Source organism: Chamaea fasciata, unplaced genomic scaffold (assembly GCF_029207755.1).
Source record: "Chamaea fasciata isolate MVZ Bird 193981 ecotype frontalis unplaced genomic scaffold, bChaFas1.0.hap1 SCAF_25, whole genome shotgun sequence".
Lineage (NCBI taxonomy): Eukaryota > Metazoa > Chordata > Aves > Passeriformes > Sylviidae > Chamaea > Chamaea fasciata.
In genome coordinates this window covers 5,868,301-5,895,031 of record NW_027094110.1, presented here as the reverse complement: position 1 = coordinate 5,895,031, position 26,731 = coordinate 5,868,301, and the positions used below count along the sequence as shown (strand labels likewise).

The following is a 26,731-nucleotide window of genomic DNA, read 5'->3' as shown; positions in this document are numbered from 1 at the left end:
AGACAACATGGAAGGTCACATCCCAAAATCACGAAAACCACGGGGTGAGGCTGGGGAGCCAGCTGTACACCGTGAGGGTGTCTGACTGTTTAATGGGGCACACGGCTGGTGCACTGAGGGATCCCCCAAACTGGTACACGTACGCCATAGGCAGCACAGCAAGGAAAGCCTCAACCACAGCACCACTGGCCCCTCAGCAAACTCCTGGAGCATTGCAGAGCCCTGGCACCTCGAATACCCCCCTGAATCCACAAATGGGGGGCAGCCATGTCAGGAGTGTCACTCCGGGGCAAAACTGACCCCCTGCTTTGTACTCCATCCCCTCCATCTTATCCAGAGCCATTCCCAGCCCCTGCAGACGATCCCGCACCGAACCCACCCGTAAAGCGGCCCCGCGCAGCTCCCAGAGACCGGGATGCTCAAGGGCAGCGCGTCCGTCCTGCCGCGCTCCGCGGCGCCGGCGGACGGGACCCGCTGAGGACGGGATGGTCCGGCAGGGCCTCGGGATGAGCATCCTGGCCCCAGACCCGGCGCGGGGAGGAGGCTGCACCGGTAGGGAGCGGGGGATGGATTCCGACCACGGCGCGGTGCGCGGGGATGCTCCGCTCCGCCCCGGCCGCGCCCCGACTCGGAGCCCCGCGCCCGGCAGCCCTGGGGTTAGCCCTGACGTCCGGGGACACCAAAGCCTCGGGAATCCCGCGGAGGGTCGGCCCGGCCGTATTGCAGGTGCGGGGCGGGGGCCGGGCGGAGGACGGGGGTGCTGGGGCGGAGGACGGGAAGGCCCGCGGGAGCCGCCCCGACGCCGCGATGCCGGGGTGCGGCCGCGCTGCCCCGACCCCCCCTTCCCCCCCCCCCCCCCGCCCCGCAGCGCGGCCGAGACAAAGCACCGCCCGCGGAGCGGCCCCGGGGCGCGGGGCTTTGTCTGCCGGGGCCGAGCTCCGGCCGCGCCCCCGCCCGGTGCGGTGCCCGCTCCCCGCCCGTGCCGTACCTGCTGGCGAGGCGCGGGGCGCGGCGCGGCCTCCCCGCCCGCAGCATCGTGCTGCCCGCGACGCGGCGCGGCCCCGCCGGGCGGCCGAGAGGGGCGGGGGGCGGCCGAGAGGGGCGGGGGGCTGCGGGCCCGCCCCGCTGCCCGCGCCTTAAAGCGACAGCGGCACCGGACCCCCTCCGCCGTCCTTTGGCCCCTCCCCGTCCCCGCCGGGACGGGCCCGCGTCCCGGCTCCAAGCCCCGCCCGCTCCAGCCCCCGGCCCCATGGCCATGTCTCCGCATTCTGCCTCCCGGCTCACGGCCCCGAATCCTGTCCCTGGTGTCCCCCAGCATCCCCCCAGATGCCCGCAGAGCCCCCAAACCACTATTCACACCCCCATTCCAGCCCGCAATGTGATACCAGAGGCGATTCCTCAGTACTGGGCCTGGAACCGGTGCCCCCCAAACTGCCCTGTTCTCTCTTCCCAACGGAACCACCTCCCCGATGCGGGTCCCACTGTGGGGTGCCGGGATGGCTGCTCCCAGCAACTCCGGCGCTCATCCCTAGAAAGGACATCCATGCCTGCCCTGCTCTGCCTTTCATTGACCAAAACTCCTGCTTTTGTCCCTTCTCTCTCTCTTGCATCACAGCAAGAGCCATGCTGCAGGGTAGGGTCCTCACCAGGATGGCAACACCAGGGACAACTTTGCCAGCCCAATCACGAAGGGCAGAGAGAGTTAACTGCGGCCTTGGCAAGATAGAACCCATCCCTGCAGGCTGGGAAATAAGTAATTCCTTCCTTGAAGCAACGGCAACGCCTCTTGGCTCCTTCCCCACTGCCCCATTGCTCACTACACAGGGCTTGCCCCAGCATGGCGTGGTATGGCACAGTATGACATGGCAGGACAGGGGTACCTGACCAGCCCCGTCCCCACTGAGCAGCTCGTGCCCACACCCACTAAGCCCTGGCAGGAGCTCATGGCCAGGGGCTGGCGGTGCAGCCAGCTCTGCGGTGTGGTGACAGCCCCATGGCCGCATGCACAAACGGGTGTGGCAGCACAGCCCGTCCAGCACTGCATCCCTCTGGTCCCCCCGGCCAGGCACGATGCCGGATGCTGTCCCTTCCCTCATCTTCTCCTGGCTGGCTGCCTCAGCCCCACCACGGGTGGCTCAGGCAATGCTAAGAGCAGCTTCTGCTGGGCCCAAATCTGGGCAGGCTGGGGAGCCAGCCTGGCACAGCCCAGCACTGCAGCCCCTCAGAAAGGCAGCTTTGACCCTGCCGGAGCCACGGGCCTGGGGTGAGATGACGGAGAGAATTGCTGCTGGTCACAGCAGACCCTTGGGTACCAGCACACACACTGAGCCCCACACAGAGGAGTACTCCCAGCACATCTCCCAGCTGAGGTTGCTGCTGGAGCTGGACAGTTTTGAACTCTCCTTGCTTCACCTGTCTCGAACCAGCACAGACACCTGCCCATGCAGCACCCAGACCCACTGGCACCAGCCAGGGCTCCCAACACTCCTGTCCCTGCCAGGCTGGTCCAGCCAGATTCCCCAATGCCAGTCTGAAGCCCACCCTCGATGGCAGCAAGGCCTGGTCTGCCCTGGCTCTTTCTTCCTGTGGCAGGGGAGGAAATGCAGGGCGTGCACTGAGGGGGTCCCACACCCCACATCTGCAGATCACTGGCACTGAGGGGCCTCTGTGGCACTGGTGATCCCAGCCCCAGCCTCATGCTGTGACTTGAGGTAGGAGCAGTGAGGAAAGCACAGGCACAGCCAGGGCTCTCCACACCCTCCCCCTCTCCTCCACTTAATGGGGCAGAAAAAACAATTAGCTTCATAAATCCCATTGAGGGGGTTGGGAGCTCCTCATGAATGTGGGCAGGGCGGGGCTCTGCATCCCCCTCACATCCCCATCAGGAACCAGAGACTAACAGCACTCCCTGACTTCCCTGGTCCCCACACCCTGTAAACACCCCTGTACCCTCCAGGACCCCTCCCTGACCGCCAGGTACCCCCTCTGAGAACTCCAGCCCCTACAGAGAGTCAGGTTACCTTGACCCTAATTAGCTGCTGCTTGGATTTTGGGTACTGTGATCTGGCACCTTTCTCCAAAGCTGCACTCAAAGGAACAGGGGTCTACAGAGATCTGGAGATGGGGAAACTGAGATGGGGAAGGAGGATCTGGGACCTGACTTGCTTGAGCTCACCCAGCGGAGGAGGATCAACATCACATCCCACAGCTGATTCAGGACCCCATTCTCCAAGCAGCACTGCCTCTGGTCTCTGGTCCCTCAGGTCCCTGAGAGGTGCAGATGACTCTGCCACAGGACCCCTGAGCATTTGTGGTCCCTGCAAGGAGGGACCCGTGACCAGGCTGTGCCTCCACTCCAGCCCTGTGCCACCAACCACAGTGATAGTGGGGTCTGATTTCCTTGCAGCAGCGAGGCTGAGGCCGTGGGGGATCAGCCAGCACTCGCTGCCTGCTGCAGTGACATCAGCCATGGACGCCAACCACACTCCTGGCTGAGAGCTCAGCTCTGGTCACCCCTCTGGCCTCCCCCGAGTGGTGGAAACCCCGGAGGAAACGTGCCCCAGTGTGGGGATCTCCGCTAGCAGTTTTGGTGACATATGGAACCTCACCCGGGCCACCGCGGCACTCAGGGAGCTGCAGAGGCCACGTGCAATGCTCAGAGAGTCCCAGGGCAGTGCCGGGGTGGGGAGCGGCATGACTCAGCCTGCTTGTGAAATTCCTATTTTTCCTGTTGTCTGGACAAGCTGGTGACCTCAGACACCTCAGTCCGCAGGGGCCAGGCCCCTCCACAGGCAGCAGGGTGACACATGGCTAAGCTAGGTCTTGAGGTCCCCAGGTGGCATGCAGAGAGGCAGGTACGTTTGGGGGTCATATTCTCGCCAGCAGCTTTCTGCAGGGCACATGGGTGTGTGAGGTCCACCCCTGCGCTTGGCTCTGCCCCATGTCTGCATCCAGCCTCATCGACAAGCGGCAGGAGCCAGCAGCTTCCCGCATCCTGGGCGTGCACTGACCCCTGGGTGCCCTGTACCCCCAAGCCTCACAACCCCAGGATTCCCTTCCCAAAACATGCCTCATGCAGCCACTGTCACATCCCCAGGGGCCAGGGATCAGCACTGGGTGCCTCAATCCCAATCCCAAAGGATGGAATTGCTAGAAAGCGGCGTGCAGGAAGGCACTTCGGTGGTGCCGATGTCCGGTGGGGTCCTGGGGCCCCTTTCCGGGAGCATCCCCTGTACCCAGCTGGAGGGAGGAACTCGCCAAGCCCGGCACGTGGCGCAGCCCAGCAAATATTTATACAACACTGCTCCCTGGCCAGCCAGGCCAGGGTCCCACACACGCCAGGCCACGTGCAGGGACACAGCCATGCCCCACGGGATGTCCCTGATGAGGAATGACTTCATGGGCTTGCTGGGACAGGGCATGGGGTCATCCTGGACTAGCCAAAGTGGAGCAAGGGGCGTTCGAGGGAAGGGAGCAGGCTGCAGGGCCAGTCCAGCCTGGAGCAGGAGGAGGGCGGCCGCTCCCCTGCTGTTCCTGGGGAGCTGTGCCAAACATCTGCTCCCGCCTACGGGCTGTGCCGAGCCCGAGGAGCTGCGAGGAAGCGGGAGCCAGGCCAGCCAGAGCACAGCGGGTGTCAGCTCCAGAGCATCCCTCCCAGGAGGATGCTGCTGGCAGCCCCCAGCCCTGCTGGAGGGGACCACAGGCTCTGCAGCGCTTGGCTGCCAGCAGCACCATCACAGCGACCTGGGACAGTGCCTGGGGTGTGCCATGGGCTAGACACATGTGCCCTGTGCTCCCAATTCCAAAAGCTGCTACCTCAGCTCAATTTCATGCCCACAAGCAGAATCAGGGCAGTACCCGGCCCACGAGGGTGCAGAAGCTGCCACTGCTGCAGTGGGATGCAATGCTCCCTTTCTACCTCCAACAAACAAGATCCAAAAGGACATCCTGAAATCACAGCAGTCCCAGGGTCGAAAAAACATTCCCCCAGGGCTTTGGAAGCCCCAATGGACATGCAGAGCTCCAGGATCTGGCTCCAGAGCTACAGCCCTGCAGCACACACAGACCATCACTGCTCCTGCAGCCACCGCAGCAGAAGGTGCTGACTCAGCAGCCAGCTCTGCTAGCTCCCTCTGCACCCCATGAGCTCCCAACTGCAGCAAAGCCTTGCAGCATTCCACTCACTCCCGCCGTGACCCAACGGGCCCTAGGGAACACCCAGGGACAGTGCTGAGCCACTACTCAGAACACACCTCATCAGGTCAGATGTTCTGGGCACACACGGCACAGGGGGAGACACGCCAACATGCCGTCACACTGTAGTGGCACTGCTCAGACATGCAGGACATGGCCAGAATAAAACCAACCTGCACACAAAGGCACCCACGCTGTGGTTATGCCAACAGAGATGTCCCTGGGGAAGCTCCCAGTAGAGTGACCTTGGTGGCGTGACCTCCAGAGTACAGGAAACAACCTCAGCCTGGATGGGTGGGAAAGCGTCACCGGTGGCACTGCACCCTTCCTGGAACTGGCCTTAGGGAAGGGAAGAGCAAGTGGCCACTGAACGGTAGTGGGTGGGCACCAGAGTTGACCAAGGAAAGGAATAAATATGTTTTAGTGTTGGAAAATCAGCCCAAGACTGGGTGCTATCTCTGCCCATGCCCTGCCCAGGCCCCAAGGACAGGCAGGACAGGGCAGGAGAGCAGCAGCATCCCTTCCATCCCTTCAGTCACCCCAGACAGATCCTGGTGGGTGCTCCCTGTGCCAGGTCCCTGTCCTGATGCAGTGTACAAGGAGGATATGGTGACATTGGGAACAAAAGGTATGTGCTGCCAAATAGGGGGCCAAAGCCAGAGCTTTGCAGACCCTGAAACCAGCAGCAGGTAGAGAGGAGTGGCAAGTGTCATGCCGATGGATGCAGGCACAGCTGGGTGAGGAGGCAGGATGCCGGTGCATTTGGCTAACACAGAAATGCTGCTGAGGTCTCGGGTGTCCCCAGCCAATCCCTGCTCAGACCTGACCATCCCGCTCCCTCCTTGAGCTGGGCCTCAAGTCCCCCACAGCCTCCTCCCCCCCACCCAGCCGAGTCCACCCCAATACCTGGTGAGCAGTCCCCCCGTCCCCGCCATGTCTCACCTACCTCAACCCTCGCTCCTTCCAGTCTGCTTCCCTGCCAAACCACGGGGATGCTGGGTTGCATCCCACAGCCCCACACGTCTCCAACGGGGACGTGTCACCGCGTCCTCTGAGCCGTCTCTGACCTACTGCCCTACAAGCTGGGGCGTGCGCCGGCGCAGTGCAGGGGACGCTGCCCCGCGGCCTGGGCTGGGGGATGCCGGCCCCATCTGCAGCACGCGGCTCCTGCCCGGTGCATTAGCAGCACCGCGAGATGGGGCCTGGGGCGGTGGTGGCTTTCTAGGTCAGAGCCAGCGAGGAGGCTGCACGGGGGGCTGTGCTGGGTGAGGGGCTGCGCTGGATGAGAGGCTGCGCTGGATGACGGGAGGCTGGATGAGGGGCTGCACTGGTGAGGGGCTGCACTGGGTGAAGGGATGCGCTGGCTGAGTGGAGCCTGGATGAGGGGCTGTGCTGGATGAGTGCTCCTGGCCAGCTCCTTATCTCATCTGGCCCTCGGTAGGAGGGAATGTCCCTGCTCTACCTCCCGGGCTCTGCACCCAGAGTGTGCAGGCTCCTGGACAGAGCACCTCAGTGTACCAGCACCCAGCCAGAGGCATGCTCTGGTTCAGAGACCCTGCCATGCTGCCCACTCTGAGAGACCCCCCCCAAGTCCTGCTGTGGGCCCATGGGGGATGAAGCTGTGAAGCTGTGTGAGTCACTACATGGCCCTGTGCCCGCAACGACCCCGGTGAAATGGCTGAGCCCCAGGATATGCCCCTGTGGATGAGGGGGTCCTGTGCTGCCCTGGCTCACTCCTGCACTCCTCCTTGGGGAGGGTACCCAGCACAGAGCACCTAGTCTGTCTCTGGCACGGCCTGGCAGAGAATTCTGGGCACATCCAGGGCATCGTGCTGGGGACTCTGCACAGGAACAGGGACTGTGGCACCTGGCCATGGCCCCACTCACCACAGCGCTGACAGCGTCACCCACACCGGGGGACTGTGGTGCTGCCACGCCTTGCAGAGGCACCGCCATGCAGGGATCCATCCCCAAAGCTTGTATCTTCCTGAAGGATAAGTAAATCCTGCCCATAGTAGTGCAGGGCTGAACTGTCCTGGGTCCCTGACCCTGCCCCACACTCCGCCTGCTCAGTGGTTGATGGAGACAAAGCGTTGCTCCAGTCACCCCTCTCGGCACTGCCTCGAAGGCAAGGGCACCCCAAGGTTATCTGCCTGCATGAGCAGCACCAAGATGAGACAAGGAGGGATATAGGGAGCAGTGCACCCTTCATCCCCACAGCCAGCCCTGCTGCAACCTCAGCCACCTCAGGCAGTCCGAATCCACCCCACTGCCAATCACACCGGGCAATCCAGTGGCCAGTGGCAAAACGTGGTGACATGGGAGCTCTGGCTGCCAAGCAATAGGTTAAGATCTACAGGAGGGTCCGTGCTGAACCAGCACAAGGCTCCCTCATTCACAGGCACAGGGCAGCCCCCAAGGTCACATGCCCATGGGGAGGATGGGTCTGACACCCACGGTGCCACAGACACTCTCAGTCCCCTGGAGCACGGCAGGGACAGAAGCCAGCAGATAGCCAATGGTGTGTCCCCTGCAGCTGCAACACGCGACTACAGGCCATATCTGGGGAGCACTGGCCCCAGGATGGGCATGCAGACACAGGCTGTGCTCTCTCCTGCACCAAACTGACTTGACTACAGTCAGCCCAGGAGGGCCAAAGCAGCACTGTCAGGAGGTCAAATACCTCATCGGGCTCTGGGACAGCTCAAACGCCCAAGTTATTTATTTTCTCCTGTGTCGAAACAGGAAACCTCCAGCATGTTCAAATCCTGGCCCCTTGCCAGAGTCAGGAGCACCTCAACAGTGCAGCAGGAGCTGGACACATCTGGCAAGACAACATGAGCCCTGGGAGTGCTGGGTTGTGTCCATCTGGCAGGAGATGCCCCTGGCCCCATGGGTGGAGGGATGGAGGCTGATGGGGGGGTCTCAGAACAAGGGACACACCCTGCAGCACACCCTGCTCCATGTGGAGTTATCCATCAGCAATAACACCCTGGTGCCCAGTTGTCACTGGGGTGCTGAGATGTGACCCAGCCGGTCTCACCACGGACCACCAGGAGTCCCACAGGATGTCCCCACAGTGCCTGGGTCACAGGAAGCCACTCAGACTGACTGGTGTAAACTGAAGAGTACTTCTGAATGCAGCAGCATTCCAGCATCCCCAGCAGGACACTGGCTCAGGGCTTCTGCAGCTACAGACCATGCACTTTTCTCAGCTCCCTGCTCCAGGAACACCCAGACCAAACTGGACACTTCCCACATGCTGGGCGAGCAGCTCATTCTGGCTCAGGAGCCCATCAGCCCCGAGAAACCCCCAGCTGGCCCAGCCCCACCAGCACTGCTGGCAGGGAAGCATCTCCTAGGATGTGGGGACATGATCCGATCCTAACCAGACTGGCTGTAACCTATGTACCACTCCATCCACCCCCACTGTGCCGGGTGTTCCCCCACCGCCGGCCAAACAGGAGCGGTTGAAACCTCCGGGAGAGCCCCAATCCGGGCACGGTTCCCCGCATGGGCACGTACCCCGTGGTGATGTCATCGTCCTCCGTCAGCGTCTTCCCCATCAGATCACTGTCACTCATGTACCCCGACTTCAGCTCCACGTCATCGGTGTCCAGCGCCTCAACCAGCTCCAGGCGGGAGATGTGGCTCAGCTTGCTGGGGCTGCGCATGGGCATGGTGTGCGAGTAGTGCGCTCGCTCCCCGTGCATGTACCAGCTCGGGGTGCCCTCGGAGCGGCAGGTGCCCCCAACCGATGGCGCGTCCCCGGCCTGCAGGCGTGGGCTGGACTGCCCGTAGCGCCAGGACAAAGGGGAGGAGCGGTTGGAGAGGCTGGAGACGCTCCGTGGGTTGGCTTCATCACTGTCATAGCAGGTCATCTCGAGGGAGCTGTGAGGACAGGCAGTCAGGGAATTAGGGCAGGGCACAGGGGGCACTGGAGACCCGTGCCCTTCCTCACTCCCCCGGAACTGGGTCTGCAACTGCTCAGATACCTAAACTGCCCATTTTGAGGCAGCCAGACAAGGCCAGAGGCTCCCAGGACTGTGGCTGCAGGGACACTGTCTGTCCTGGACACCCTCCATCTCAGCTGGCAAGGGACAGTCCCCTCTTTCCCTGCCTGGTGCCAGCCCAGTGTCCTGTGGCAGGACCTGCTGGGACATGCACACCGCAGTGTTTAGCAACACCCATGTCTCCCCAGCGACAGTGGAATAGGACATGGGGTGTGATGGGGGCTCTGTGCTCAAGTAAATCTACAAAGGTAACACTCTACCACAGCCCTGTCCAGCCACCTCGGAGCAAGGCCAGGGGTCCCACCAGGACTGGTGGCAAACACACTTGGGAGAGAGGTCAGCACTATTCTGGAGACTGGCCCCAAAATCCATCTGTGCTGAACTCTGCTAATAGGGCACCTTTAGTGGAAAGCCTGGACATGCTCCCCTGTGTCTGGGCTGCTTCTGCTCAGCCACTTCTTCTCCAGCACTTCAACATCTGCACCTCAAGATCACACCAGACCCAGGACAGGACAAGTTGGGGTGGTGGCACTGATCCCAGGGAATGTGAGAGAGCCATGCCAGGGAGTGGAGGCTGTGAGTGAAAGGATGCCAAGGGACAGAGCTGGGACCGGTCCCTGCAGCAGCATCTCACACTGAACCCCCACATCTGGACAGGAAAGATGACCCCAAGAGAGGGCTGCCCAGCCCCAGGGGCTGCCCACAGGCACAGTGCTCTGCAGCCAGCCCAGAGCCCTCTAGTGCTTCAGGAATGGGGAGTTCCATCACTCCCTGCGCCTCTCAGAGTGTATTTTGGGCAAACAGTGATTCTAAAACTAAATTTAGCCACGAGAAACGATTACTTCTTGGAGCAGCTCCTTGGGAACCCACAGTCCTCAAATTGGCTCCAAACACTATTATCAGTAAATTATTCCCTAGCTTGGATTAAACATTCCTGCAGGAGCACCCAAAGCCAAACCCGGGCTGCAGCACTGAATCTAAAATAGGGAACTTCATAAAAAAAAAAAAAACAACAACTAGGAAGTTTGTTAAAGCGGAACTAAAAGGGGCAGCTAAAAGGGTTTTGTTTTTGTCGGCAGCACAAAGGCTGTTTGAGGATGTGCTGCCGGCAGCTCAGTGCAGATGCCAACCATGTCTCTGAGCAGGAGGAACAGAAGCTTCACCTCAAATCCTGGGTTCAGTTCTGGGTATCTCATGACAAGAAAGACATTGAGGGGCTGGAGCATGTCCACAGAAGGGCAACAGAGCTGGGGAAGGGTCTGAATCACCAGGAGCAGCTGAAGGAGCTGGAGGGCTCAGCCTGGAGAAAGGGAGGCTCAGGGGGCACCTTCTGGCTCTGCACAGCTCCCTGACAGGAGGGGGAAGCCGGGGGGGGAGTTGGACTCTGCTCTCAGGGAACAAGGGACAGAACAAGAGGAAACAAGTGGTCATGGGGAGGTTTAGGTTGGATATTAGAGAAAATTTCTTCCCTGAAAGGCTGGTCAAGCTCCAGCACACCTGTCCAGGGTAGTGGTGGAGTCACCATCCTTGGAAGTGTTTAAAAAACATGTGGATGTGGCTCTTGGGAACATGATGTAGTGGAGAACACAGCAGCACTGGGGAAATGGTTTGACTTGATGATCTTGGAGACTTTCTCCAAGTATCCACTGAGTCTCCTCAGTGACTCTGTGATTCCATGATTCTCTAAGCCCCAAGGAAGTTCATGCAGCCCTGCTGCCAGGAATATGGTGACATCTTTCAGGAATAACATTGTGCCCTAACAAGGTAACAGCAAAGACTGAGCCCTTATCCACAGGATGGAAGAACTCAGTGAGGGTAACAAGAGAAATCTGAGGAATAGTTTGTGGAAGGAATAAAGAGAGAGCCCAAAGCAGCTACAGGACACCAGTGATGCAGGCACATCCAGAGGACTTGCAGATGACATCTGTATCGGACAGACTTGTAGGAAGTGTTCCCAAGAGCAGAATGAGTGGGTATGTGTGTAATTACAACGTACCAGGGAAGAGCTGACACAGCTTTGGGAAAGGAAAATCTGGCTCATAGCCGCAGAGGAGTTCTTGAAGGGATGAAGGGAGCTGCTGAGGCTGCTTTGGGCCACTGGAATAAAAAAAGCTTCCAAATAAATTTAGCTGCCATGGGATAAGAGAGAAGATCTTCACATGTTTAAGCCCCACTGAAATGGACAGAGTGCAAGGGGAGGGATCCCTGGGCTATCCATAGCCATTTTTCTCCATGGCAGGAATGCAGCTGAGGCATCTGCCATGTGATGTACTCCCAGCTCATCAAGGAAAGGAAGTGATAGTGAAGAGTCAAATCCCACCAGCAATGCTAATTTAATCACTCTTAATGTCCTCGCCCTATTTTCCTAAGACCTGAGCTGAGGAGGATTTCTGAAGGAGCTGAGCACTGCAGTGAGGAGCAGGGTGGAGTTTGACACTTAGGAAAGCAAAAGGAACACAACGCAGATCTGGCTTGGCATAAGCAGTGCTGGGCTCTGACCCAGCTCCTGCTCTGAGCAAAGGGATGGCAGAGCTGTAATGGGTCATTTCAGGAAATTACCAGCTCAGAAAATATTGCTGTGGCCCCATGCAAATCCCACTGCCACAGCTATCTGCTGCTCATGGCTCGGAAAACATCCGGGAAGCACAGCAAAAGCGAGCAAGGTCTAGAAATTTCATGTGATGAAGAGGGAGATCAAAGGGCTGCTTCATCCTGGGCAAGGCTGGTTGAGAGGTGACATGGGAAGGTCTGTAATGGTGAAGGGTGGGTGAAAGGTGTGAGGAAGCTGCTGCTTTTTGTCTCTTTCAAGACAAAAAAACAGGATCGAGGAAGACCACGAGGTGGCAACACACTCCAGCAGAACGATGTTCCCACATCCCCACTTTCCCAACCGGCTGACACCCACACAACCTTGCAAATCCAGAGTGAAGCAGAAACCATGCACGATCTCAAGTGAGTGACCCAGGGGGACACAGGCAGTCCCAGAAGCGTGTCAGAACCCCCTAAGAACAGACACTGTGCTTTGGTTCTCCACTTAGTGCTCACCCTGTCCCCATCCCCACCATCCCCTCGCTCCAGTCTGGGGAGGGCACCCCAGGGTACCCCCACCTCTGCTCCTGGGCTCTGGCTGAGTTCCTTTGTCATCACCCTACACAGAGCAGAGAAATTAAGTCACGGATAGGGATGGAGCCTCTGGTGCAAACCACGGTGGGTACAGGTAATAACTTCACCTTTGGTAGTCCATTCAGTGTCACCTGACCACTGGGAACAGACCTCGCCCCCTCCCTCTGCTGTGTCAGCTCCCCTCACTGCCACCACTCCCCAACCTTTACTGTCCCAGAGCACTGTCAGGGACAGGACTGGGCTGCAGCATGACACGACACCCCACAGATTAGAGGGCTTCTCTCCAAGCCTCCATGCACACGGCCCCCAGGTCACAGAGCACCACTGATTCTCTCCCACCTACACGGCCCTCACCAGGAGCAGAGCTGCTTCCCATCCACTCCAGGAAGGACACTGACTATGGGGAAGGCGTGTGGGGGGCCCGGTGCAGGGCCCTCACCTGTGAGACACCTGAGAGCCCCTTAGGCTGGACATGGTCTCCTCCAGGTTCTGACGAAGGTCCAGTACGTTCTGCACTGTCCTCTTCCTCTGGGACTCGGGGTCTGTGGAGAGACAAGGTGATGGGTTTAAAGGGATGGATGGATGGATGGATGGATGGATGGATGGATGGATGGATGGATGGATGGATGGTGCACCCCCTTGTCCGTGGTCATGACCAACAGCCCTGGCTCTGCCCATCAGGAAGGGACAGGGCAAGGCTGGCACTAGGCTGGAGCTGCACCACTCCGAAATGCATCTCTCAAACATGCAGCTGGGATGGTAATGTATAGTCCAGAAAGGATGAGCTGACAGAGACCCAGTGGGGCCACAGGAGCCACACAGGCGACAAGAGCAGCAGTCCTGGAAGAATGTCCCCAAACGTGCCCCTGCTTCCCCCAGGCCCGAGGGGTGCTCCAGCCTGGGAACATAAGTGCTGGAGCAGCATCACTTGGTATGCAGCCAGTGGGACCGAGGGGATGTCAGGGAGCACAGGACACTGAGCCCCACTCATGAAGGAGTGACTGCTTCTGTGTGGGGCCAGAGCAGCTGGTGGGACTGAGCTCCCACAGGCACAGCCCAACGCTGAGTATCCCTGAGCTCTGTCTGTCCTGGGATTCCTCCAGGTGTGCACACCCACGGCAAGGGTGTGTACACACACACAGAGCCACGCACCCCCCAAAATGCACACGTGCACACGCATCTACCCACATCACAACCACTTGTGCACATGTGCAGACGCACGCACATCCACAAACGTGTACACACACCAGCACACACAGATGTGTGCATACTCCCTGGAGACACCTGCACGGATGTGTAGGAACCAGATACCTGGACAGAGGAAGGGGGTCACTCCTGGTATAGCCCCAGCGGTGCTGTGTGCTTGGGGCCATGGCTCCAGTCCCAAGTCCCTGTCCTGTTCACACGCACTCTGGGCACTAACAGCCGTGCCACTGCGGCTTTGATCCCTGATTTCAGGCCTTTCAGCTGCAGCCTGCCACGGATCTGCAGTGACAGAAGGCATCAGGGACATGGGATGTGGCTCCTCCTAATGTAACATGGCAACCAGTGCTTCAGGATTTGCAATGGCACCGTGTGAACTGCAGGGACACAGGGACAGGGGACACCGACAGCACACACCCCAGCTGCAGGGACATGAGGATGGAGGACACTGCTGGCACACACCCCAGCAGCTCCCCACAAAGGCACAGCCACATGCCAGTGCTGAAGCAGGGCTCCTTGAGGGTTCCTTGTCCCCATCACACTCTAGCCACGTTGCAGGCAGCACCCACGGGTGAAGCTGCCCTGTCCCTAGGCTCCCCTTGCTCACCTGCCCAGGCAGGAGCACCTCAGACCACTGAAGTGGCTCTGATTTATGCATGAGCCTGGAAGGGGGTGACAAGCAGGAACAGCCCCGATGAGACGGGTTCAATCAAGCAGGTTAAAGTCAGCTGTAGATGAGGTAAAAGGGCTGGTGAGCCCGCAGGTCACCCAATGTGGCCAGCCGCATCAGAGCATAAGGACACCCATCCCTGCATGTGTCCAATCACCCCAGTCCAGCTCCCAGAACCTGGCTCAGCAGGACACAAGTCATTATTAACTCATTATTAAATCTCCATTGTGGAGACTGAAGGAGTTAATCAAAGGCACAGAAGCACCAAGTGCATGTTCAAATGGCACGGACCCACATCCCCTGTTTTATCCATTGCACCACTGGAGATGTTAATCAAAGGCACAGAAGCTCCAAGTGGTCCCCAGAGCCACATGATGGGGATGCACAGGCAGTACAGGAGAGAGATGTACTCAGAGAGCTGAGGTGGCTGCACACACTGAACCAGGGTGCAGGAGAGGCTTGAGAGGTATTCAGTCCTGAAGGGTGGCACCCACCTTGCTCTGCAGCCAGGGACGAGGGGCCACCATGCCTGTCTGGTGGGGCAGGCAGAAAGGATTGTGCTGGCACCTCAAAGCTGCCAGGTCCTGCCCTCAAGTTACCTGCAAAGATGGATTTTCAGGCTTGAAATGGCAGAGCAGGAACCTGTGGCCAAGTCGCCGGCTGTCACACTGCAATGCATAGGGCAGTGGGAGATTTGGACTCCCTGAACCTCAGGGAACAGCAATACAACACCCACCAGTGTCCCCAGGCGGGTGTCCATGCAGGGAAGGACTTGGCACTCTCAGCTCCTTCACCCTGGCCCCATTCGGTGGGTGCTGTCACCCAGACCTAGCTCCCGGAGCCAGAGAAGGTGGTATGCACACCCCAGCAGTGCCACAACCCTGCGTACCGGGGCAGGACAGAGTGGGATGGGATGAAGAGTCACTGTTGTCCCCTGGCGCCGGCAGTGGCCACCACCCCTGCCAGCTCGGCAGCGTGCTCCTCCCGGGCATGGCGCCCTCCCAAAACCCCGTCTGCCTCCCCCACGGCCACCCGCAGCCATTCCCCTGGGCACAGAGCCAGCGCCGGGGCCTGGCGCTGCCTCCTCCCCAGGCACCACTGCCAGCGGGGCTGCTACAGCCATCCCCATCCAAGGAGCAGTGGGGCGAGCCTGGGCTGTGTCCCCAGGTGCCCTGACCGAGGGGCCAGCACAGGGGCACTGCTCTGCTGCTGGGCACCAATGGCGATAAGCAGCATCCTAGGGCTCAGGGACAGGAGTTCCAGGGCAATAGCACCGAACCACACCTCCAGCTGCATCCATTACCCCATTTGCCATCCATGCCTGGATGACATCACCCCAGTTTTTGGGTGACAGTCCAGGTCACTCTGGACTCCAAGAAAAGCAGCAGCTCTCACCCAGGAAAGGGCCAAATTGGGACTGGAAGAGCTGCTCACCCACCTCTGGCACACATCCTGCTCCTAGCACTTCAGTGTCACCATCTGCCTCCACAGTGCTGTCCAGGTGGTGACACAGGGACTCCTGCAGTCTGTTCCCCAGGGGCCGCAAGGGGCCGGGAGATGGCTTGGAGCTCACCGAGTTACTGCATGCCAGAGCTGAGTTGAAACTGGAGCCACTGGGAGAGGCTGAAGTGTGGGAACAGCAGAAGAGTGCTGGATTCCTCTCTACATCGATTTAGCAAGCTTGTGCAGCCAGATGTTTCCAGCTGCTGGAGCATGGAGCAGCAGAGAAGACTCAGCCCATGCCGTGGCGGGGTCAGTCGGACACCCGGCCTAGGCCAGGCTCATTTTCCCGGCAGCTATGGCTGGGATGTGTTCTGTAGCACTCCCCACTCCACTGGAGCTGCAGGCTCAGGGACTGATGTCTCCCTGCCCCAGTCCCAGTCTGGCCCGCAGCCCCGCAGCAGATCCCACTGCTCCCGCATGCTCCAACCATCCTGCTGTTACGGAGGGAAGGGGGTACTGGCTCTGGCCCCTTGCCCCCCATTCTGACCATGCACAGGGCAGCTCTGAGATGTAGCCACTGTCCCCAGGCCCTGCACTGGGAGGTCAGTAGACCCCATTGCTCAAATCACCCGTCCCTGTGCCAGGCTGGGTCTCACTTGCCTATACCCTCTGCTGTGCTTGAGCAGCTCTCACTCAACACTTCTTTCTCAACTGAGCTCTTTCAGTGCTCTCTTCAACACCAGCAAATACGATACAGCTCCACTTGGCACACGAGGAAACTGAGGCAGGAAGCCTCAGCCCAGCCCTGACCATCCCCTCACCTGCAGCACTACCTAGCAAGGCTTCCAGCGCTGACCAAATTACACACACTCAGCAACCGGGTACTGCGGGTGCCTGGCAGTGCCCACGCAGTGCCCATCACCCCCATCTCCTGCCTGACCAAGATGGGGCAGCAGCAGGTACCACCACCACAAGAAGGAACATCTGCAAGGTGGGGTGCAGGGCCAGAGGCAGCCAAGGAGGAAGAGGAGAAGGAGGAGAAGGAAGGAGAGAGCTATGCTGGAATGGCTGGCTCAGGGCACAGCACTGTTTGCTCTGAGTCTGACTGCGATGGGCAGTACAGCACCATGGCTGGACAAGGCCAGGGAGCTCCAGGTTGTGCTCATGTCCAGCTCTCCCTGCCACCTCCCAGAGCAAGTGGCGGCAGTTCCTTTGTCCATGTGTCAGGGTGCAGTTCCTTTGTCCATGTGTCATGGCCCTGCAGCCGGGTGCTGCCAACGTGGCCAAGTACGTCAAGGAACGAGGAAATAATCAACTCCAAAGGGCTCTGACAGCTCATTTCAAAGAAGCATGTGGCCACCAGCTCCCGCTGGGGCCAGGCAGGGCCGCATCCCTGGAACACATGTGCCCCATGTGCCTTGGCACAGAAACTCGTGTGTGTGTGTGCGTGTGTGCGTGTGTGTTTGCATCATTCATGTGGAGGCCACATGGCAACAAAAGCCTGCAGAAAGATGCATGTGTGCATGTCTATCACCTGGGCCTGTTACCTTGCACATGTGCTCACATGCCCATATGCAGGCAGTGGGACAGCAGGACATGATACCAACACTGGCACAAGGGTGCCAGGCTTGCATGGGTGCACCGTCTGCACCTGTCTTCACTCAGCATGAATGTGGCACTCACACTTGTATTTTCTTGCCCCCCCGTGACCCAAGTGGTCTCATTTCAGAGGATCCAACTGGGAAAGGACTCCTGTTGACCCAGTAAAGATTTCAACAGCAAGCAGGAATTCACCAGGAAAGGCAGCGTGGTGTTCCTGAGTCATTCCGGTGGGCCCCTATTACACAGTAGCTGTAACGAATTTCCCCAGGCTGGAAAACATTTTTAACTGCTTGCTCAATTCCTTCCAGTGCATTGAAAAATCCACTAATAAACTCCGCAATAAAACCTATTCTCACGGGGCTGTGACCCTCCTCCAGCCCCGCTGCACCCCACGGCTCCACGAATCCTCGAGCAGACTCACACTATTGCCTCCACCTGCCCCAGCCCCTGCTCCCAGTCCTGTTTATGAAAGAATCAGCACAGGCAGTGTTTTGTTGGTATTTTTCTTGAAAATCTTCCACTCTGGCACTCAGAGACCACCTGAGAGGAAACCCAACAGCCCGAGCCCAGTAAGAACCCCACTGAGCCCCATGAGTTCCACTCTCGTACCCCACAGCCAGCAACTCTGTCACCAGCATCTGGGTGCACCAACAGCAGAGTCTTCCTGAATGGAGTAAATGGCTTTCTCTTGCGTTATTACATCCAGCTCTGATTCCCACTCCTGGACGACTGGGCAGAGGGATGGTCACAACCTGAAATCCTTCTCTTTGGAGCTTAACTCTCTTTTCCCCCCACAACAGTTCCCAAACAGGCAGAATGAACAGTGGAGATGGCTAACAGGGCTCTGTGGAGTGACTGCCAAGTCTCCAGTGCCAGCCTTGTTTTCCAGCTCAGCCCCATCCCTACAATTCCTGCATGTATATATACCAAGAATGTACCAGTAGCCCCAAATCACCCCTCTCTCTCTGGAGATGTCCAAAGGCACCCAAGCTAGGCAGAGCATGTCTTCCACACTTGCTCAGTGCCCTGGGAAAGCATGGTTCTCTTTCCTGCAAACCTATTGCCCCAACCCAGAAGGCAGAAGGTACATTAGCACTCCTGTTTTAATTGCTTTCATTGGTGTAAGCAGAGAGCTGGCTGCCAGCGCTGCATCCTCTGCAGCAGTGTCAGGAGAGGGTCCTGCTCCCTGAGGGGCAGGGACAGGGTCAGCCACCACCCTGGTAAGGGGATACCGGGGTACCTGGACAGCTGACCCCAGGCAGATGGATGGGGAAAGCCTGGCCACCGTTCCCTGAATGACAGCAGCAGTCCCTCAGCTGGTGGAGCCAGAGGTGCTATTCCCCATGGACACAGGAGCACAGCCTCCTGCCATCAGATGTGCAGGGGAAGCGGCAGGTACCTGAGGTCCCCACCTGTGACTCCACCAAGGCAGGCTGGCCTCTGCGCATGCTGCTGCCCTGCACATAGCCCTGCAAGGCTGTGGGATGAGGTTGGACACAGACCAGCACGTTCTGCACTTGCCCTTGTCTGAGGGAAGAGAGGCCAACAGCAAGTCTTGGGGGAGACAGTGGGGTTACAGCAGGCAGCACTGTGGGGGTAACATGTGTTCTGCAGAGCCCAAGTCCCTGCGGAGCCAGAGTCAGACATGACAGGACCCCAGTCTGGCACAGCCACCCCAGGTCTCACATGTTGGTAGACCCTTCTTCAAAGTGACGTGGCTTTGCGGGAGGCTTCAAAGGTGGCTCCCAGAGGGGGAGGGAGCCAATTCCCTGCCTGCACTGACTCTGTCATTGCACCCCACCACTGCAGTCACCATCACTGCCATCACCACCACACCACCCCCATCACCCCACCATCCTCATCACCACCACTACCCCGATCAGCACCATCCCCCATCGCTGCCAACATCCCCTCCACTGCAGTCATCATCACTGCCATCAGCACCACCAACATCCCCATCAGCACCACCCACTGCAGTCAGTCATCACTACCATCAGCACCACCAACATCCCCATCAGCACCACCCCCATCACCACCACCATCCCCATCGCTGCCAACATCCCCAGCCTGCAGTCATCATCACTGCCATCATCACCACCACCACCATCTCCATCGCTGCCAACATCCCCACCACAGCCACCAGTGCAGGCTGGGGCAGCCCCATGCTGTGGGAAGGGACCACCATCTCCGCGCTGGCAGGTGAGAGCAGACAATAAGCAGCCGTGCAGCAGTGACAGGCTGGGACTCCAGCCGAATCAGCACTTTAGGGGCGATCGTGGCTGCTAAGCCTTGCGAATCACTGCTTGTAACAAGGGCAGGGCTGAGAGACCTGGAGCCTGGACCCCGTCTGGCTCCAGTGAGCCAAGCTTTTAAAAGCGATTCAGACTTTCTCAGGCTAGAGCAGCCATAAATCTACTTAATTGGGTCTCTCCCATACACAAGTTTCCAAGTGAACCCGCTGGAGAGATCCAGACTGGGCCTCCAGCCCATCTGTGGGTTATTCTTTCAATGGATGCTGTGCTTGGCCCCAAACCACCCCACCTGCACATCCAAACCACAGTTCCTTTTCCAGATCCAGAGGCTCTAGCTGCTCCATGTCCAGGCATTCCATCTGCGCTGCCCTCGGCCCCTCAGTGCTGATGAGCTGGGGGAGCCCAAAATCCCCTGTGCTGGGAGAGACCCTGCTCCTGCACAAGGCGCTGCACATCCCAGAGCCACACCTACCTCCAAAGCTGCTCCTGAAAGCATCAGAGGAGCTGAGAGCACCCCAACACCCCTGTCCCCAGCACCACAGGCCTCCAAAATAATCCACAGAAACACCTGTGCAGCTTGGGAGGGAGGGGGATGGTAGGTCAACAGGCCAAATCCATGCTCCAAGTGGTGCCCCGAGCCTCTGACCACTGGCACACACAGTGGCAGTCACATACAGTGACACTAACTCCCTGCTGACAGCCCCAAGGCCTTGGGCACACAAAGACAGTGTCACCAGTGGTCACTGCACCTGGGGTTTGTGCTAAGCTGACAGAGGAGGCTGAGACTGGTCACGCAGCACTCCATGCCTCAGTTTGCCCTGCAGCGTGCCATTCTCCTCACGGCTCTGCATCACCAAGGTGTGTCCAGCTGTGTCCAGCCTGGTTTCAGCACTCCAAACACCCCAGACACAACACCTTTATCCACAGCCACCAGCAGACGGTCAGTGCAATGCTGCAGACCCTGTGCAAAAAGAGCCAAAAAGTGGGGAAGAAATCGAAAAAAGCCCTAATTCTCCAGGGAGAGGCAGAACAGCACAGCCAGGGCCCCACCACAGAAGCCCTGGAGCAGCCGGCAGCAGTGGGTTCACACGCTCCACGCATCACCAGCCGCAGGTTGGACATTGTGGAAATTCAAAATTCCAGATGGCTCTTTTTGGGTGGGTTTTGTAGGCTTTTTTTTTTTTTTTTGCCTTGCCTCATTTCCAAGGCAACAAGACTCCCTGTCATCTGCCAGTTGCCATAGAGATTTCACCTGATTCTGCTTCAGCGGAAGAGAAAGCCGGGCTCCTCGCTGCTGTCGAGGAGCCACGAGCTGCGACCGCCTTCAAACTTACTAGGAAGAGTGGAGATAAATGGGTCTTTATATGAGGAAGGCAATGGGCTGATTCAGAGGATCAAAGGAAGGAACTGCGGGTTTCTATAGCACAAATCAGCCCTTCACTTAACTGCTTTGGTGCCCTCCAGATGTGCCCTGCATCTGGGGATGTCGCCAGCTCTCGCTCCAAGCTTTGCCTGGTGGAGGAGGGGGGATGTGGGTGCAAGGGGAATCCTGCACCCACTGCTGACAGCGTATCAAGGATCAATCTGGGTTCCCTGCAAGGAAGGGAGGGCACAGGACCTGTGCAGGTCACAGCCATGTCCTAACCCCATAATGACTCTCCCTCACTGCATACAGCCCTTTTCCAAAGGCCCTGTGATCCAGAGAGCTGAGGGGAGGACAGGGTAAATGCAGGAGCAGCTAGGGAGAAGGAGATGCCCCTGGGCTGTGCTCAGCACGGCTTGGCTGTGTCATGGACACAGGGGTAAAGCACCACAGGCCCCCAGGGCAGCCACATGCAGACAGACACAGGGCACATTCTTCATTAGCACCAATGCCATCCCAACAGCCCCATCACTGCTGGGTATCATCCATGGAGACAGTGTGCATGTGTCCACGCCCCAAGCCCAAGTGCAGTGCATGATTCAGCCATTCCTCCCAGATCCACCCTCACCCCAGGCCCCTGTGACAGTAGGCCTTGGACTCTCAGTCAGATGCCCCAAATCAGTACATCTGATGTCCCCCTGCCTGGGGCTCCCTGTTGTTGATAATGAATCCCTTGGGCACGGGAGAAGGTCCCAGGCACTGGCAGGGTGCTCACGGGTGGCAGCCATCCCTGCGTACAAGAGGCCAAGGTCCCCACACCCATCCATCCCCGCTGCTCCTCACTGGGTGCCCAGGCGTGGCTGAAAGGGCATTTATCAGGCCCCAGAGCCTTGCCCCTCCCCAGCCCGCATCCCTGCACCAGGGCCGACAGAGAAGGGCCCGGCCGGGCAGCTCTTGGCTCGAGTTGGCTCTGTTTTGCAGGAGAACAGTCAGTCATTAGCAGAGCCAAATTTCCCATTCCCAGCCAGAATATGGCCATGCTTGGGGAAGCTTTATATTCACAGAGACAAACAACTCACATTTGCTTTTTAACTGTTGGAATTGCACCCACTGGGACGGAGCGAACAGGGAGCCTTTTGTCCCCCTTGCCTTGTGACTGAGAGCTTTGTGCAGAGCAATGCGTTGCAAACACAATTCTCCCTGGCCTCAGCTGGGCTCTGGTAGACACTTGGTCTGTCTGTCCATCACCAGATCAGCCAGAGTCCTCATGTGTCTCCAGCAGGAATGCAAAATGTCCTCCCCAGCTTCCCTGGCAGCCTGTGGAGCTGCTCCACACTGAGAGGTCAGAGCCACCCAAATGGACCCAAAACACGGCTGATGAGGGGGCTCTTCATCCCCCAAATACCCGGGGTGGGCAACCAGAGTGGCAGGCAGTTATAGGCAGCAGAGCAGCTCTCTGGGGTTACAGCTCACCCGGATGCAAGGAAGAGCAGCTCCGAGCATGGAAAATCCCAGCATGGCACAGGCACAAAGAGCAGCTCATCGTGAGCCTCCAGAGAAGGTGCCCCAGTCACTCCCCAGACGGAGTGTCTCCGGAAACCTCCAGCCCACTGCCGAGCTCCTGAATATCGGAGCTGGCACTCACTAAGCTGTGGGCACCAGCACTCCTCAGAGCTGTCACAATGGAGAAGGACAAGGGACAGCTCTCCCAGAGTGGGACATGCCCCTGAGGCAGCAGTTGAACCCCATCTTGGCCCAGCAGCACCACCCAGGGATGAGCATCCTTCAGAAGAGTGAGATCCTGGAACAGCTGATCCCCTCCAAATGCTCAGCCTCTGGAAAGGGGTTCAGCATTGCAAGCACACCCTGGGCTCCCTGCAAAGCCTGGGGGATGTGCACCAGGAGGGTCCAGCTGACAGCAGGGCCAGACCCCAGGGTAGGTCATCAGCCCTTGCGCAAGAGGGTCCCTCAAGAGCCCGTTGAGAGAAGAGACTGGGCAGGAGGCAGAGCACCTCGGGGGGCAAATCCAGCTTAACAAGTTCCAGGCTCGTTAGTGGATCTATTGTTGCCACGGTCCAGCAGGAGGAGGGAGATAACACAGGCTATTTTTGCTTCCATCTGGGGAATCGTTCTCCTCCAACACGTACTGCCACGATGCTAATTTTTAAGGCTGATGATTAATTGATGTCAGGCTCATTATGGGGCCAACGGATCCCTCTTCCCCGGGAGCGCCAAGGACAGAGGGAGACGTGTTTTGACAGATGTCTTTGGAGCTGCATGTGAGTGACGTCCTAACAACAGAGAAGAATAGGAGCCATTACCATGGAAAGCCCTGGAAATAGGAAGGGAAGTGCCTGCACGCGACCCCAGCGCCCCTCCTCGAACAGCCCCTAATCAGCCCTTCACGCTCTGCCCCGTGATTACCAGGGCTTTGCTCCGGAGATAAACGGTCTTTGTGCATGCCCAGGGAGAACTGAATCTCCTGCCTGCGGCGAGGAGGGCTTGGCCTTTCTTCTCTCCCTTCCCAGCCTCGCAGGAGGGCCAGGTGCCAAACTCACTCTGGCACCAGGAGCAGCAGCCTGCGGGGAGCCGGAAACAAGTCTGCTGCACATATGATCACCAGGATCCCGCAAGGCCCGGGCTCTCCCTGCACCTGCGGTCCCCTGGCAGCAGCGTGGGTGAGAACTGCTGGGGTGCCTAGGGCTGCTGGTCCTACCAGACACTGGGCAAGGCTCACCCTGAAAATCGTGGCAGCATCTGCAACAGCAGCCCAGGCAGGGCTGAAGACCAACAGGCATATCACAGATTTTGGTGTCCCTTCAGTCTGCAGCATCAGCTGCCCAGGTGATGTTCACCCCAAAACAAACCCCCCACGCCCTCCCAAAGACGGAGCTGTGCATGGTGAGTGGCAGGAGGTTTGCTTGAAGAGGGTGCCATGGCTCAGACAGCAACACAGTGACCTCCTGCATTCCCCAGGTCTCCCATGCCCCCTGCCCAGAAGAAGGATGAGGAATCCTGCTAACTCAGCGGAGAGCATGGGGTGATCCTGATCAGTGCAGGTGATCTCCCCTGCCCACTGTGCTGGCTACCCAGGGCCACCCTCACTGCAGTCAGGGGTACAGAACATCGTGCCCTGCCACAGCCCTCAGCTTGCTCCCCTCCTCACCAATACTGCCATTACCTCTGCTGGCCTTGTTACCTGCTCCTCCAAACTTCCCTGGGAAAGGTGCCTAACCCACTGGAGCCAGGAACAGCACCAGCTCCACGTTTCTCCCCATCCTGGGGCTCTACACCCAGCACCCAGGACTCCATCCTGCTGCCCCACAGCAGTGCCTCACATCCCTGTGCCAGGGACATGCTGGGTGTGTGCCGGGGAGCTCAGCAACACCAGCCTCCCGCATCCATACTCAGCCAAATTCGACACCAGCTCCAAAGGCTGCACTGCCAACCTGCCAGCAGTGTTATTAAAAACTTGTGTTAATTGCCGCACAGTGCCTCGAGCACCCTTCACAGAGGGAGGGACGCAGATAAACTGTGTATTCTTAGTACTGACGGTTCCCCATTCCTGGTGCCGGCCCACACCATTCTCCAACTGCTTCCAGACCTGCTCCCCCTCCCACAGTGCACTCAGAGAGTCCCCACCACCAGGGAAAGGTTTCCTTAAGCAGCAGTTGTGTTTTTCCCACTAAAGGTGATTTGCAGAGAAGGAAGGTCCTGCCTCCTTCAGGAAATCTATTTGTGCCACAGAAGGGAAGGGCATGCTTGGGACCAGAAAGCTCTGTGGGAGCCACCACTCGGTTCCTACCCATGTGCCCCAGGGGCGAGGGGCCTGCATGGAGAAGTGTTCCTTACCTCCAATCCACCACCTGCGCTGCAGTGAGTGAAGGGATGCTGACACGCTCTACTATTCGATGCAAAGAGCTGCTGTTCCACCTACAACTCCAAATTTTACTGGGGGCCTGGCAGTACCTGGGATGGACAGGGTGGAAAATGTTCCAAAACAGGCACCACTGCCAATCAGAGGGATTTCAGTGGAGCCTCTGGACTCTCCACCGTGTTCCAGCTCCTGTGGCTGCCCTCACTATGCACTCACCAAGGGCTGAGTGACATATGATGACAGTGGCCATGACCCCTCCGGGCACAGAGGAGGGAGAGCAGCCACTCACCTCTGGATGCCACCCATCAACAAGTCCAATCCCCGGGAGGCTGCACGTTCCCTTTAAGAATCCCTAGACCACACGGAGTTACAGCCCTAGCTTGGACAGTTGGGATCCCCAGCCAAGCTCAAGACAATGCCGCTCCCTGAGCTGTCAAAGTGCCAGCACACACCGTCCCACAGGCAGATCCTCTGGGAATGCCACGCTTCAAGGATGTCGCAGAGGGGTCCCTGGCAGCACTGCAGCCAGGATTTATCTCCCCTAAGACATCTCAGCTCCATGCAATGGCTGCCTGCACAGCACAAGCCCTTTTCGCCGTGGGAAGCAGCTCTGCAGTGTGCTTTGAGCTCTTCTCCCCAGATCTGCTCCAGGGGCCTGTCCAAGCACTGACGATGCACAGCCCAGAGCCACCACTGCTGCAAGAGAAGCCGAGCCAACACTACAGCTTGGGGGGAAAGCATCAGCCAAAAGTCACTCAAACAAGGAAGCAATTTGTCTTATTCTGGCTACACTCCCTTGAAAAAAGGAGTGCGGAGCAGGGAAATCAGGATCACGTGCAGAGCGCTGACCGAGCACCCAGCACAGCAGCAATGGGGAGTGTTCACACCAGGAGCCTGACAGATAGAACAGAATAGGGGGAAAAGGATGGAAAAAGAAATGCCACGTGACCCCTCACTCGATCCAAGGCAGACATCACATCCAACGGTTCAGAATATCAAATACGCACATTGAGCTCCAGTGAGTAATTAATCCCTTCAGGAACACTGTAAGTAATTGCAGACAGCTTACCAAGAAAAAAAAAATTGGAAAGTCATTGAAAAAATTACCATAAAATGTTTCTTTTTCTTTTCCAGCCTGAAATACAATGAGATCTGCAAGGAGCCCTCTCTGCTCTGCACAGTGTGACAGCAGTGGATTTCCAACAACAAGCTGGTTTTCCAACAACGCTCAATCTACCTGCCAAGGTGACAGTTGTGAGAAACCAGCCCGGCCTGACGGATGGCAGCAAGAGTGGCCAGTCACAACGCTCGGCTCTGGCCTTGGCTTTAGCAGGACACAGTGGAGGAACATTTCTGGAGGGGCAAGGCATTGCACAAAAAGGTATCCATGATTATCTCACAACTTCATCAGCAATTCAAACTCTCCAGATGACTTTCGCAGGTCAGAGCTTGGCTTATGAAGCAGGACAAGCCGTCCTGGTGATGGGATTTGGGCTCCCTGGCGACGCTTAGCTCGATGAACCAACTCCCCCTCATACCTCCACCTCTCCTCTCCATCCTTGTGCTCCCTCTTGCCTCCTTCCACTTTCTCCAGCACTAACCAGCCAGTTCTCCAGCTGGAAGGCTCCAATTTGGGCCAAATTCTGACCCGTTGCACCCAAAGTTCCATATCTGCTCACTGCCCCGCACCAACAGGCAAGGAACCACATCTGTTCACATTCTGTCCCCGTGTAAAGTGACCGTGTGGGGGTGATCAACCCTGCAATCCCCCGTGAACAGGCTGACAAGCACCCAGAGGGATCTGCAGGGGGTCTGTCTCACACACTCCTACAGCCTCAGTCCCCCACCTCCAGGGAGCACTGACCCCCAGCACAGCCAGGGAGAATTACAGAGCACAGCAGCTGCCTTTTACTCCCATACTTCCATGGTATCTTTCAACCAACTACTACTACTTCTGCTTGCAAAATTGGAGTTTATTAAAAAGAGTATTAG

At 58.3% G+C, this 26,731-nt stretch overlaps 1 protein-coding gene across 1 annotated transcript in view; it reads right to left on the bottom strand.

The window, feature by feature from the left end:
• The window catches only part of NAV1 (neuron navigator 1), a 61,130-nt gene that overhangs the window by 17,400 nt on the left and 16,999 nt on the right, over nucleotides 1-26,731 (bottom strand). The window contains exons 5-6 of the mRNA XM_066203736.1: nucleotides 12,769-12,871; nucleotides 8,719-9,084 (exon numbers count right to left, since the gene is read on the bottom strand). Of these exons, the coding sequence (XP_066059833.1) occupies nucleotides 8,719-9,084; nucleotides 12,769-12,871 (469 nt within the window). The remainder of the gene's footprint in view (nucleotides 1-8,718; nucleotides 9,085-12,768; nucleotides 12,872-26,731) is intronic.